This window comes from Varroa jacobsoni, unplaced genomic scaffold (assembly GCF_002532875.2).
Source record: "Varroa jacobsoni isolate VJ856 unplaced genomic scaffold, vjacob_1.0 scaffold_237, whole genome shotgun sequence".
NCBI lineage: Eukaryota > Metazoa > Arthropoda > Arachnida > Mesostigmata > Varroidae > Varroa > Varroa jacobsoni.
The window spans coordinates 598-15,631 of record NW_019213139.1 but is presented as its reverse complement, the minus strand read 5'-3'; the positions used below and the strand labels follow the sequence as shown (position 1 = coordinate 15,631).

Genomic DNA, 15,034 nt, shown 5'->3' with positions numbered 1-15,034 from the left:
CCACACTCGCACAAACGCGCATCCACACTCGCACAAACGCGCATCCCACTCGCGCAAACGCGCATCCGCACTCGCGCAAACGCGCATCCGCACTCGCGCAAACGCGCATCCGCACTCGCACACACGCGCATCCGCACTTCACAAACGCGCATCCGCACTCGCACATACGCGCACACACACGCGCTACGCCCTCGTTCATAATTAATTCTATTCAGTCTTAAGTCGCTTCTAATTTATTATATACGAAATATGGCGAATGAATTCGGTGGTAATCTAAGAAGGCCACAGAAGATTCGTGCGAGATGTCCCAAATGTTTAATTTGACCTTGCAGACCTTTAAAGAACCTCATGTGTATTGTGAACAAAAGAGGTTTAACCAGAACTTCAAAACTGAAGTTTTGGTTAAACCTCATGAAATGTGTTAATGCTATTGGAAACTAGAGTGAAATCGGCATGGTATTTGTTTTTCTAAATCTTTAGAACAACATAACCCATCGCAACAAAAGTCGACTTTACATCAAAATAGGGCAATACACAGTAGAATACTGCTCTACTTTTCCGTAGGTATATTAGTAATGTCTTTCAAGCTTTACACTCAAGTCCCTTCACGTGCCAAAACACTCTCTTTGTTGGCAGTTTCGGGAGCCTTTTCTATCAGAATGTGTGTTCTCCAACCTGTAACGCGTCCATTTTTGTGCAGCGAAGCCCCAAATTAAATGACACCTCAACATTTGCAATATGCAATGTGCATAGTAGACCAGGGAAGTGTACGCTTGCCTTAAACGCATGAAAATCTTTATTTTGCATATATCAGTAATCTGAAAAAACACTTTCAGATCTACGCACGATGTTATTCTATTCAGAGCATTGCCACCATTAGAGCCTCAGCCAAGCTTTTGATAAAACTTTTGATATACCTTTTGATATAGTAATTAAATTTGATTGGATATGGACTCCTTTGGGGTAATCTACGCGTTGTGGCCGATTGAGATGAGATTTGAACGTAATTGGCCTACTTACATTAGAGGATTCATTTTACTCCTGCTTACATTAAAGGGTTCACCTTACTACATAAAGTCAATGTCGAACTACTAGGCCAACATCTCAGCATAGAAATGGATATAACGACCTTTCCATCTGATCAGACTATGCCTACCCCCCATAATGTGAAATCATGTCTACTGGCATAGGAACTATGTGGCAAGTTCGACCGCCTGCTTTGACCAGGTTCGTACAGTTCTTCTAGCATAGCCTACAGAAGATAGCACAGAAACGCTTCCCGGAAGCGCAGAAGAGCATTCCCGGAAACGTCCAATATCCCAAAAACTGTCCTACAAACTAATGCAGATAGTATTTTATTAAATTCAGTTCATGAAACTCCGATTCCGTTTATGAAGTAAAAAATTCCAAAGTATGCCTCCATGCAGATAAGTTTTGAAGATGTTACAAAGGAAGCTTACGGGCTCACCATTGAAATCTTGCAGCTTATTTCAGATAGTTTGTGAATATTAAAGGCAAAATGTTGAAGTATCAGGCCGTCTACATTTGAAGCGACGCAGGTGAATAGGAAACCTGCGGACCATGTTCACGGACGTTACATTAGGCGTGTCTACGAGATAGAACAAAATACGTAATGACATAACCTTTAAAGTACTTTGTTTCTTGTCGATCCATGTCGAAACAGTATCTCTCTTACGATTTGTATTATTTCGCCGCCGATAATTAGTTTTTCTTCATTGCGCATATCTACGAGACTGGCATAGAAAGGCAGAGCAATTATTGGCCGATACCAATCCTTCTCGTATTCGTCGTTCACTTTGAATAATAATAGCCTTTAAGTCGGATACCGCGCAGCGTCTTACTTGATAACGCGCATCTTTTAAGAAATTGCTTGTTGTTAAGAAATCGGCGAAACACAATGCTGTTTCTGAGTCTAAGGAATCATGGAGAAGCTACTGACCCTAATAGTATAATAATTTCATAATTATGTGCCAATAAATAAATGCACAATTAATACAGGAAACTATATACACGTACAACTGATACGTATATAGTAAAGGACGTACATATTTTTACATTCAATAAAATTTTGAGTGAAATAGAGATTTGCCTAGCCTAATTGCGAATCCTGGATTGGATTACTGGCTTTCAAATCCGAAGTTTTCGATTTATCAGTCTAGCAATAATCAGCTACAGAACATTTAAGGACATTGTTGTTACATTAAAAGTGGGATCTATTTCAGGTTCGCAAATACGAATTCCACTACAATAAGACTAGATTGGATTCAATTGTTTTCAATGAAGAGTAATTTTTTTTTAGCTTTTTAAATTAAAAAAAAAAAAATTTTCTTTTAGCTTGATAAACACGGTTGTTATAAACAAAAGAATCCAAAGTGGAGTCAATTTAGGATTCACTGCATCAACATCACCATCACCATCACCATCGATAAATACTATTGAAGTGAAGCTAATTCACGTAAAACCAGTGGCAAAAGTAATATTATTTCAAAACAATCGCTAACATCTGTATAGCTTACCTCTCTGATAACGATCAGAAGAACGCATAGAGGCGCACTGCGGATGTGTAGACGAGAAGTGATTATGCCCTTTTATCACGGACTGACATTGACAACTCAACCTCTTTCACCATTACACTTTCTGATTTGGACAAATTAAGAAATTTAGCCACGTCCTTCCTTGTGCAAGCTTCGTGTTTCTCCTAAGAAAATTGTATCAAATAATCTTTTACCAAATTCGGTACCGCTGCAAGCTGTGTCAAGACAAACAAAATGCTGTGCCAATATACTTTTCTCCGATATTTCAGTATACTATCTATGATAATATCGTAATTGACGATTTTGTTCAACGAACCTGTTCTTTTTTGAGAGTAATCTGGTAAATGTGAACTCCGTATTTGTCGATTTCTGAAAAGTCGACGCTATGAACGGCACCTGGAACGACGCGTCGCCAAGGGCTCGTTGCAATTCCACAAAGTATGGCCATCGAGGCTTGTGTAACGAACATTGTTTAATATTAGTTGAGCTTATGTGCCGAGATCAATCTTGTAGACCCATCCAGTATCGTCATCAATTGCACAAACGCAGACACTATAACACGTTGCATAATTTAGCGTCCATGTCACCCACTTACACAAGCCTGAGAAGTGCCCTCCCTCGACACACAGTTTTTAAATGAAATTCATGAGATCTTTGTCACTATATTTCATCAGCTGCTCGTCGTCTTTAGCCAATACGAATTTCGATGACAAAAGCCGCTCACGGTCATCTAGCTGAAGACGTGGAACTACTAATACACCTAGCAATGGTTGGGCGAAATACGCGTATTATATTCAAGATAAGGCGGAACTAATGATATCCTGCAACCAAAAATTGACGTTGTAGGGTAAGACACGCAGGAAAGTCTCCGGGAAGTGTTAGTGTTTATATTTAGACCTATAGTAAAACCCGCCAAAACCTGGTTTTTGATAACCCATCATTGAAGCACTGGAGTACCGCTATTGTAAGAAAAGAAGCACTAGAAAACGTTACACGCTAATGATTAAATGACGACTTGTCCCAGTAATACTATACCTACTACTAACCACGCAGGTTATTCTCAGGGTAAAAGGCAATGTATTCGTCGTAAACAATTGAAAAGGTGTAGTCAGGCTTTGTCGCTGCTGCTGGACAACATTTGGGCCAGCCATCGACAGCCTGAACACAAATTCAAGTAACCCCAGTCCCTCGTTTGCTCGCTCACTTGCTTTTCACATAAACGAAGGTTTCCTAAGAGACGCAACGGCGGTGAGAAAGAGGGCGAACAGATTAATCATACATACTGTCTTGTGGTGTTCAAGGGGCAAGGGACATGCATTAGACGATTATGACCTGGAGTGTTATATGTAACCGTTACGTAGTTTATGGTAATATCACACTGTATATACATTTTCGATCTTCAGACATGTTATCCCTCATAGATTCCTTTGCAGAAACGTTTATTGCTGTATAAAAATACCTCCGAACATTGGATGCAATCAAGCCGATCAGTGAATAAAAGACTAGTAAATCTAACCAAATAGAACAAATGCTCCACTTTCATAACTGGTGAAATGAACAAACCCACAACGACAACGGATATAATGTTAGCACCCGGTTGGTACAACTGGACAATCAGATAGCTGCAGTAGTTCCACGGGATGCAATAATTACAGGACGTTAAGAGTCGAAGGATTTATTATCATTAGATTCGTATTTCAGCCTAAATGTGTGTAACAAAAAAGTGTGAAGTCGCTAAGTGGAAACACGGTCAGCAACCGCTGCCGCCGGCCACTCGCCATTGGTTTTCTTACTTCACATTGTTATTGACTGAATAACACTCGTTGGTTGTACGATGAAAAGCCAAATACGCCAAAAAGCAAACGGTGTGGTAATTTCAACAAAAATTATCATCCGTTCCGTTGTTATTGACTTAAAAATACTACATTAGTATGAATTTTATGTGTACAACTCATTGCGTTAAATGGTGTTAGCAAGAAAAGTATATAAACACTCTAAATAGCAAATATAATGTCGATTATCGTTTCCTCAAGTGCAGTATTATCTTTAATGCCTCGTTCGTGGTCGGACACGACAACATCAACTATAATCAAATAGTTTACACACACTATACGATTATGTGTGAAAACATGGTGATGTAATAGAAAATCCCAGCATTGATAAAAGTCTTCTACTTTAGTAAAAAAAGCGTGTTTTTTGTAATCGGGCTATTGGAAGTACAGCGAGCACTGAAACGTACAAGTAGTATATGGGAGAATGGGACATACTGATCATCAGTCACAAACCTGTTATAATAGCTAACTGCTGCTACGATCAGTTACTCGTCAGGTGATTTATTTATTCGTAGATCCTTTTTTGCCTTATAGCTAAATGTCACAAGTGAAATAATTACAGTCACAAAAAATGCAAGCGCTAAGTTAAACGCTTCCTAAAGTCGCAGGAAATAAAAGGCGAGTGAACAAGCGCGACCATTTATTTTTTCGCGTTGTTCACGTTGCACACAGAACATTAGGCAGCTATCTGCGCAGACACGACAATAACGAAAGAGGTATTCCTTCGACAATGAAAATAGTTGCCGCCAAAGTTTTTCAACTCACTCTGAAACTGAAAACGGAACCCTCGATACGATATGTAAGCTAGACAAGCCCGCACACGCGCGGTCGCGATATTACATTTCGAAGGTTGGGAAATTGCACTATTCTGGCAAGGTCGTTTTACCGGATAGTTTGACTGTACAACTTACATTACCGTATAATCAATTATGCTTCTGGTTACAAATACTAGAAACTACAGTTGTCCAGTACTTTTTTTTAAAACGGATGTATTTCACACTGCAGAGGTGAAAGACGCTCTGGAAACTGCGCATGCGATATTGATTGCCATCCAGAAATGAAATAATGGGTTATTCTAGCAGTAAATACGAAGTCTTGGTTTGTGTAAACCACCCTCAGTACCGTACTACATCGTTGTAGGGTTAGTTTGTTGTATGGTCGCAAACTCTTGCAAATGAAACCGCTTTTGTGTCTCACATCTCACGTCCCTTAAACACATAACTACCGTTTACAAGTGGTTCAACAAACATGTCAAAGAACCATCCGAAACAACACAAATATATATGACGTGGTCGGCCAACACTCATGACTAAGAGACTCGTGATAAAGTGTAGAGGGACATGGCAGAGAAACCGTCAAGTTCATAAATGCTAATTTATGAACTTGACGGTTACAGAAGATATCGAGGTGCGCGCGCGTCAGCATCAGCAGGCGCAGTCCCAGCAACCAAGGACAAAGTTCTGCTTCGCTGCTTCGACCAAGGGAAAAACGACGCAAACGGCTCGACAATATTGGGTATAATTATGCGACTGCCAACAGCGATCACCCTTCTGTGCCTAAAATATCGGTAAGGATTACTAGTTGAGAGCTTAACGGCTCTCATGGATGAATGTAAGGCTTGTCTTAACCACCCTATGCGTTTCTATCGCTTTAGAAGGACGAAGTGTTATTTGAATAATCGCATTTGTCTCTGTATTTGTGCGTCATTACTACAGTTCACATATGTATATACGGCGAAGTGAACTTGTATTTGGTGCTATAGTAATACATTCATTCATGAATGATATTCAAAATGAGGTCCGTAGACTTCGAAGTATTCTTAACTTGTGCCCACGGTATAAATATATAAAAAAAAAAAAAAAGGAAAAAAAGGAAAAAGGTACTATTAAAGTATTCCTTACTATTTGGGCGATAAAGGTGTGATACCTGTTTTTAATAATCATACTTATTTATAAAAAAGGCTAACGTATGCCGGCTAGTGCTTTAAACAAAAAAAAAACACGTTTATCAATCGGTTAGACAAACAATCGCAGTACGTTCGTCAAGACAGTTATGAATTGTGATATACTCGTAGAATTTAATGAAGAAGCGCAAGGTCTGTGAAATGGCTGGCCCGGTGAAGCCTGTAATCAACTGACAATAACCTAAAAGCATCCTTGTGAAGATTAAAATTATTCTAACTATTTTTTATTAAGCTCCATAATACTACGGTCGCACTAGAGATCATCTCATATCGTGCGTTGTCGCGCGAGTTGGCGTTAACATTCGGAACCGATGCGTTGTCAACAGTACAGGACCGATATGGTGTATGAAGTTCTCGGCGCACGTACTTCGAATAGATGATTGGTTTGAGCATGTGAAAACGGCCTCTCGATCCAATTTCCCGATTCACTATAAAGCAGCTTCTTCTGGTTGATTTATCTTTTGCTCGCAAGCAACTCGTTTGGTTTAGCACATATCGACACCCTGTATCCATTAACTTCCTTAGTATATTTGCCAAAACATCGGATATCGTCTGCGAGATTTGTCAATGTGATTCTCGTCGCTTTCATAGCTGCTGCTGTAACTAGATCGACGGATGCGGCCGGCACAATGTCCTATGCACACATGTCTAGGGTATGTGAATGGGTAGGACGTTTGTGTCTCATGTTTGGCGTCGTCTGCTAATGCGGTCGACCGGTATTTGGTGTTGCGATTGACGAATTCGGCCGATTCGCTGCTGCAGTCTCTGGCTTGGTTGTGGAAGACGACTCCTGCATATGTGTTTGGTTCTGTATCTAGTGTCCGTAGTAGTAGTAGTAGTAGTAGTAGTAGTAGTAGTAGAAAGCAGTGTGAGGCGTTGCAATATATATGTTTATTGATTGTAGTGTCTGTCTGTGCGAAAGCAGTTTGGTCCTAGCCGCTGCTGCTGGTGCCGCCGCTGCCGCCGCCAATGTGCTCAATGCAGATGTGACGTGAGTGCAGTGTGTACGATAGTAACTATACCGAATTCGGTTTTCATCGTCTGCAGTATTATCGCGATGAAGCGATTAACATCTACGCGGATTAACAATAAATGTGCTAAAGAAGGTTTGTGAACACCGGCGTAAATCGGTTCTTGGGTGTATTTTTACTCCACTGATTATGTGAAGAAATGAATTGGATAAGAACAAGAGTCATATTCATCCTATAGACCGTTTACCAACACTGCTAAATGTAACTGTATGTACGCTGCGGGTTAAGATAGAACAACTAGAAATAGTCTATCGTCGACAATAGAACGCAACGAGTGAACTCTATGTGCGCTTTCAGATTACGCTGTGAATCAACAACACCGTATCGTCATCATGTTCACCCCCTGATAGTTGCATATGAATATGAGTGGTCAAATTTGAAGCCGACCATTCATCCTCGGAACTGTTCATGATTGCAGTGATGGCAGTTGTATCGTTAAACAATTGTCTCTCCTCCCACGGAGGACTGTGGCTATAGAAAGTTGCCGGGTATTTCTCAATATGGTGCTATAATGTTTCCGAAGCTTGTCGGCCTTCTTTTTGTTGGGTGATGCTGCCAATGGAAAGTAGTACTAACAGTAGTACAGCAGCACCAACGACATCGTGTGTGTGGACCGAAATAACGACGATGATTAGCAAGCGAGCGAACGGGTTCCTAGATGCGGTGCAGTTAGTCTCCTTTCGTTGGTTCCGATTGGGCTGTTGATTATCGTTAACTGTCGCTGATTCTGTAATAGCGACAGCCGCAGCACGAAAGGGCATCGCGACCACGTCCTATCGCGGTGCTCTGCTGCTGGCCCAGAGCAGGAGAAAAGGTGGGCCAAACACAGCGCGTGGGTTGCCTATTGATATTGAGTGCAACGCGAAATACCACTCTAAACTGCAGCACGCGAAGTGCACACCATTTCTGTTGGTGGTGCTGCTGTTGCCGCCGGCAAACACTGTTAGACAATTGCCCAGGGGGGGACTAGGCTGCGCCGCGCAGATGAGAAGGGAGATGGGGTTTTATTAGGAGTTCGCAGTTCGGCGCGGGATTACTGCGGGTGCTACTGCAAGTGTTACTTGGGCACATAGGCTAATTTGCGCCACCTTTATTTAAAAAAATGTATGATCGTGTTACCCAAGGAATCAATCGAAAACGGTAAAACCGTTGCAGCCACTGTGGTGATCAACAATAACCAAAGACAACTCGTACCACCACCATCATCGCCTGATAGAGGTAACGGTGTTACTGCATACGCAGCAAAGAGACAAAAGGAGATCTCTTCTTCCATTTCAACATCTGCACCATTAGCGTTTCGACACGTCAGCACGTTGACAACAGGTGGCACTAACAACAACAGCAACAACTAGAACAAATGAAATTGACCAGCTAGATGCTTCGAGGTTTCAGTGAATGCATATATTGCAATTCTCGTTCATTGTCGGTACATATACGTTCTCTTCAGATTACTTTTTGATATTTATCGCGCGCTGGTGCTGCTGCTGCAACTGCTGTGGCCGCCGCGCATACCATGGGAGGTCAATTATCATGTTGTTCGGCACCGAATTCGCCGGGAACCCGACGACGTTCCGGTAAAAAAGATTATCGAAATTCGGCCGACGGTGGTGGCGAGTCGAAACGTGTTAGCGCGCAGGATGACTCAAGTGCTCGCAAGAGCGCCTCTGCGTCTGTCAGTTTACAGCATATATCCGAACGAGAACTATGTGATGACGACACGGATCCATCAACAGACCCGACAAAAGGTGCCATCTTCATGCAACGCTCACAGAGTGATATGAATAATCAGGCAACAAGACAAACCCGCCACCGAAGTGAAGTTTATTTATCGCACGCCGTTTCACCAAACGCAGCAATCTCCGCAGCTTCGGCGAGTCCTCGGCTCAAGAAAGCGAACTCCTGCTCCACAATCTACCTCGATGATTCAACGTTATCACAGCCAAACCTCAAACACACGCTCAAGTGCGTAACGTTAGCCATATTTTACCATATTCACAATCGGAGATCAGATCGGCTGGTTGACATCTTCGACGAGAGTCGATACCCCCTAACTAAGGAAGAGTCATGCACGTTGCGCGCTGAACCAGACCATCGAACGATCTACCGCTTCATGCGGTCTCTATTTAATGCGGCACTTCTGAGCGCAGAATGTGCCATTGTCACGCTGGTTTACCTTGAACGGTTACTGACGTACGCCGAGACGGACATGGTTCCAGTAAGCTGGCGAAGAATGTTACTTGGCGCAATTCTGCTTGCGTCCAAGGTCTGGGATGACCAAGCAGTGTGGAACGTCGATTACTGCCTCATACTGAAGGAGACTCGCGTTGAAGATATGAACAACCTCGAACGGCGTTTGCTGGAGCTCATCGACTTCAATATCAACGTACCGTCGAGCGTGTATGCAAAGTACTACTTCGAATTGAGGTCGCTCGCCGAACAGAACGGATTGGCATTTCCTGCCGAACCCCTTAGCCGGTCACGGGCACAGCGACTCGAAGCGATGTCACGCCTTCTTGAAGATCGTGTACTCAACGAGAGTGTCGCCAACGGCCGTCGGTGGACGAGTCTCGATAACGTGTCAAGCGCGACGAACGCTGTTCCCCGCCGATCAACAGTTATCCTCTCATAACTGTATCAGACACCACGATCTCTGCGTTTTTTTTAAACGACCATCATATGCAAGGCCAGCGCTATTGCACCCGGTTGCCGTAGTGAATAGTCTTGTAGTCAGACCTTTCATCAATGCATATGAATATATATATTCACTGTACATGGATGTCATAATTATTCGACTTGCAACGAGGCCTATATATGTGAATGTACCTTATTATTATACGTAACCATCATCGCCAACAACTATAAACAACAACAGGCACGACCGACGGTCAAATCGGAGCTCAAAAACTCAATGGGACAGCTAGTCGGAGCTTTATGTAGTTTGCAAAGGACTTCTTTTGATAGTGAGTAGCGATAACGACAACTACTGTTACAATCATGGTTTGTATTCATTGTATGCGATATAATAGCTCGCCCTCAAATTTGAAAGGCCAGGCTTATGAACACCATTTGATGTCTCTGGTATTAGGTCCAAGAGATACACGGATAGAGCTGATCAAGCTAGCCAATCTATGTCACCGCAAAACAGATCAGAAATCAATGCTACTACAGCGAATCGTAGTTCTTCGTATTATCTGGTCAGGTCTTCACAGCTTAAGGACATCGTCAGAAATATCTCAACGCAATGCAGGTGTTCAATATCGATTCAACACGGGGAGAAACACGAGGTAGCATCGGTATGAAACACATGTTTGCTACGTGAGGTCCATCCATAATGAAATTTGCCGTTCCGTCCTACTTCGGTACTGCGTCGTTCATCCCCTCGGATCGAATGGAATATGCCATGGCGATGATGGTGATGACGATGGCGATGATAATCATGATGATAACAATGAAAAGAAATAATCCCTGCCACCAATAAGATTTTAGTCTACAATAGTTCAAACTGTCTAGTGGAGCATACAAGCTAGCCAGTTTGTTCTTGCCTAATTAGAGCGTTAATAATGGATGCTCGGTCGACTCGTGAAGCTGCAGCACGCCACGTCTTTGCGTGACGAGTCAGTGATTAAATTAAATCACAACATTTGCCCTCAGCAGAAATTATCTTCAAGGTGGAAGTTAATAAAATCTATCAAGGAATGAAGGCCGTTACAACGAGAAAATGGCGATACTGATAGAGGCTATTGGTAATAATGTAATGTATTGGTAAAATATTGCTGGAACGTAACAACATGGGTACATGCACACGCTTCCAGGCAATACAGGTATGCAGACATGTTTGCTCAAATAGGAATAGTCGTGCACAATAGGTGACAGTCAGGCCAAGATTCAGGTCGAATCACGTACTCATCGTCAGTGCAAGCTGTTGACTGACAGATGAGCGGTGCACATTTCTTAGCCGCGCCACATCAACTACCACTAATACCGCTGGTACCTGCAATAGGCGGAAAAAAAATGCGCAAAAGTTTATCTTTCACTATCATCGAACACACACAACATCTCCCTAATACTTGTGATAAAGATGTTCATCCATGGATGACGCTTCATTAATTGGGAAGAGCAAGCATATCGTCTTTACTACTGTGGCCGATAACGATTGTACTAGTACCAATACTAAATATAAAAGGAAGAAAACAGAAAAATAGTAATAATAATAATAATTATTATTATTATTATAGTACAATATTTAAATGGTTGATGATGGCTGATGGTGATGCTTGTGTGAAGATTTCGAGTGACAGAGATGGATTTATTGTTAAGGAAAAAATAATCAGGAATCGTAAATGAATAGATATGGGTAAAATTCAGATAGGAATTCGGTGCGGGAAGGTATAAATCTTTATTGTAATTTCGTAATGGCTAACGCATGAGTCATAAACTGGTTGATTGGTGGATGGGCAATTGATTGAATGATTGATTATATTGACAGGTTGATCGGGACACAAAGAATAAGGACGCAACTAAGACATTTAGTATGATGGTAATCTATGTCGTAGAATAAAATCAATGAATTATAATAATTATATAACCTAATTTTAACCTATACTTATTTAGCAGACCTCATGTGCGTGATTAGCAAATTGAATACTGTTAAGCCGTAACGAAACAATCTTTATTAATGAAAACAAAGCAAGTTTGCAGACAAAGAGGACGTACATTGAGTTAGAAAAGAGGTTGAGATAGGAAGAATATAACTACGGAATAAAAAATTTATTTCATAATAATAATCTTAAGAATAACGGTGATGATAATGATACTAATAAATGTGTTTGTGAGATGGCGGTGTCATGGGAATGATATGAAACCCTAGAATGACACGCTGTTACAACCACCGCTCAATGCTCTACGACACTTAAGTTGTCTGATCTTCTTCACACGCTAATTGCGGTCTTACAGTAATTCATAATCACCTCAGCAAGTAAATATTTTGGAAAAACGGATAAAACGAGATACATGAAAAATGAAAGTAGAAGAAAAACACATTTCTTTAACGATTGTTGTTGTTACTTAGTTGCAATCAAAGAAATAATTGCCGTCCTGTAGCTTTCCGACCAATTGCAATTCTGTTACAGTCATACATCGATTTTTTTGAGCGCATTGAACACTACGAAGTCCGACAAAGCTTTGTCGGACTGTGGATAATAGGTGAGATAACTTATCGAGTTTTTCAAGCCCTTTACAGTATTCAATATTGTTAAGTAAACCTTAAAAAAGGATGAAATGTTAGCTTTAAATTGTTTTCTGTTTTCTTTTTCAGTTTAACTATCACAAATTGACTGCTATATTATGATAGCAATTTGTTCCTATAGCATCGGGGGCAGCAAACTCAGAACTTATCTCTCGAAAAATAAGAGTGAAACAAACTGGCCGATATTTTTATTTATTCCCACATTCTATTGTTAATCACACATTACACCGTATGGACAGGGGATTAGTTTAGTTGGCAGTTTTTGATCTTCACATAACTAGATGCCTACCTTTGCCGTTTTTGACAGTTGTACTGTAAAAAAGCACGGGCCATTTAAAGAAACATGCGCGACGCAATATACACCTGTGCGTATGTACGAATAATATCACCTAAAAATGAACTAGATTACTTCACTCGTATTTCAACAGTAGCATTATTGTTTATAGAAATCCTCCGCTGGCAAATTTCGTTAGGTGACATGCGTAGTAAAGGGTATTGATATTTTCTACTGTCGCTGTTGGAATAATTTCGCGGTCATTCATTCTTGTGCTCTGTAATTTTGTAGGAATGCTTATAGGCGGCAAGAAGTGCAAAGATAAAGTTTAGGTTGTTTCTTGCATTAAATGACACATTTTTGTAAGACACAAGATGTAAATTTGTTTGTACTGCTGATTTAACGGCTATGTTACATCGATGATTGTTGAGAATTGAGTCTGTTGCATTACATTGTTAAGTTATAATCCCGTGCGTTCAATTTACACGAAAATAAAATGCAAAATTTTTAACGCCAAGCCCTTTAGACACTTAGTGTACGCTTGTACATAGCTTCTTTTCGCTCTAGACATGTAAACACTAGACATGTAATTTTCAAGTTTACAAAGTCCATGTAGGTATATATACACGTACTTGAAATATAAAATATGCCCCGCCATTAACTTTGTGATGGCGTTTCGTGTTCGCTTGCGTGTGCTTGGCTTACTGCCGTATGGGTTACGGCTCACTCAGGTCTTTTTTGTCATACCTTTCAATAAAAATTATCGCCGTGCAGACGGTCGGGGGCCACCCGCTACTGCTAGCTTCACTTTCTATCGCTGTGACTGTATATAGATGTTTTCTTTGACATATCTACGACGACTATCGTCGTCGTCCGTGGGACTAACCAGACAGCGTCGCGGAAAGTACTAGCCAAAGTCTACATTAACGAGAAAGGCATGCGCATTGACGACGCAATTAGATGACTTGATTTTTGTCTCTGTTTGCGTGTGTGTACGTGTGTATATGCATGGGTAGGTAGTTTCGGGGACGGCGGCGCAACGGGGGCAGGAGATTATGACAACCATGCTTTTGAAGCATACGATATAATGGATTATGTCGGTTTAAAATAACGCGAAGAAGTAAGATAATCTTTCCATACATTGCCAAATCTGTGACGGAGGTGTACTCTATGTATAATACAATTAAGCGGAGCAGATGGATCGATATTATATTAATAGACAATTAGTGGTGGTGCTGCTTATTTAATGACGTTCTTATAGGTGATGAATGGTTGCTAGCAATTTGATTATAATTAAAGCCGATTATAAATTTATATGCTATCGTCCACCCATTCCTTTTGTGTTGTCATATCGAATTAGGGCCTTCTAAAATGCTTTTTGTGTCCTGTCATATCCTGACCATCGTGATCTAATCGTATTTTTTAACTAACAAAACTTAGCACAACGTTGTGTAATGCAATGAGGGCACTTCTAAAATTTATATAATAAATTTTAAGTTCCTTAGGCACAAAGAGGATCCTATTGCTTTAAACTGTGAATTATTTTGTGTGCATCTCACATATGGATTGCTTAAACACGTAAATTGTAGAATTTAGAGTGAAAATTGCCTTCTAAATATAGTCCGAGCCGATGATAGTCCGTGAGGGTTCATGTTAGTACGGCATATTTTGATTGTCTGGACTCTAAACACATTCTAATGCTGTAGAAAGACCATATAACGTTTGATCATTCAGAGTAGTCTTTTATCCAAAAATGAATCGTGCTGATTGACAACTAAATCTATAGATTATTCGATCCATTTTTATGAGCTATTTCAATTCAGAATCCGAGTGTCATGTGACCACAAAACATAATTGATTTGGTTTGATGTTAGTAATGTGCCTCTGCTTATTCTCCGTACAGAGAAGCTCGCGTTGTATGCTGAAACATTCCACTGGTTACCTAAACTTGCCAGTAACGGGTAATCTTCTATTGCAAGGCATTGTGGTCTTTCACGTATATTAGGTCTAACTTTGAAAATAGCTTACAATTGAGTATTAGCAAAAAGGCCACAGTCTCTTTTACTCAACGGACAAGTGAAAATTTGCAATGACGATACTCATCACGCAAGCGCCTATTTAAAATAGGCGGCAT

The 15,034-nt window shown here is 40.8% G+C and overlaps 1 protein-coding gene and 1 long non-coding RNA gene across 10 annotated transcripts in view; one reads left to right on the top strand and one right to left on the bottom strand.

Annotated features, from left to right (window-relative positions):
- The window catches only part of LOC111273929 (uncharacterized), a 36,533-nt gene extending 32,569 nt beyond the window's left edge, over positions 1-3,964 (bottom strand). For 5 of the 9 annotated variants that reach the window (XR_015310156.1, XR_015310154.1, XR_015310158.1 and 2 more), the window contains exons 1-3: positions 3,602-3,964; positions 2,872-3,376; positions 2,538-2,719 (exon numbers count right to left, since the gene is read on the bottom strand). This is a non-coding gene — a long non-coding RNA (uncharacterized LOC111273929). Of the gene's footprint in view, positions 1-848; positions 1,610-2,537; positions 2,720-2,871; positions 3,377-3,594 lie in introns of those variants that run through there. The other 4 variants (XR_002688116.2, XR_015310155.1, XR_015310157.1 and 1 more) reach the window with 4 other exon arrangements.
- Positions 3,965-3,990: 26 nt separating this feature from the next.
- CycY (cyclin Y) lies at positions 3,991-13,728 on the top strand. Its single transcript, XM_022855958.2, has 2 exons — positions 3,991-7,456; positions 7,679-13,728. The coding sequence occupies exon 2, from the start codon at positions 8,895-8,897 to the stop codon at positions 10,008-10,010; it is 1,116 nt and encodes a 371-aa protein (XP_022711693.1). The 5' UTR covers positions 3,991-7,456; positions 7,679-8,894; the 3' UTR covers positions 10,011-13,728.
- The last annotated feature ends 1,306 nt before the right edge of the window (positions 13,729-15,034 follow it).

What these genes read in the sequence shown, in the direction of transcription:
- CycY (XM_022855958.2), top strand. Translation starts at nt 8,895, where the DNA reads ATGGGAGGTCAATTATCATGTTGTTCGGCACCGAATTCGCCGGGAACC.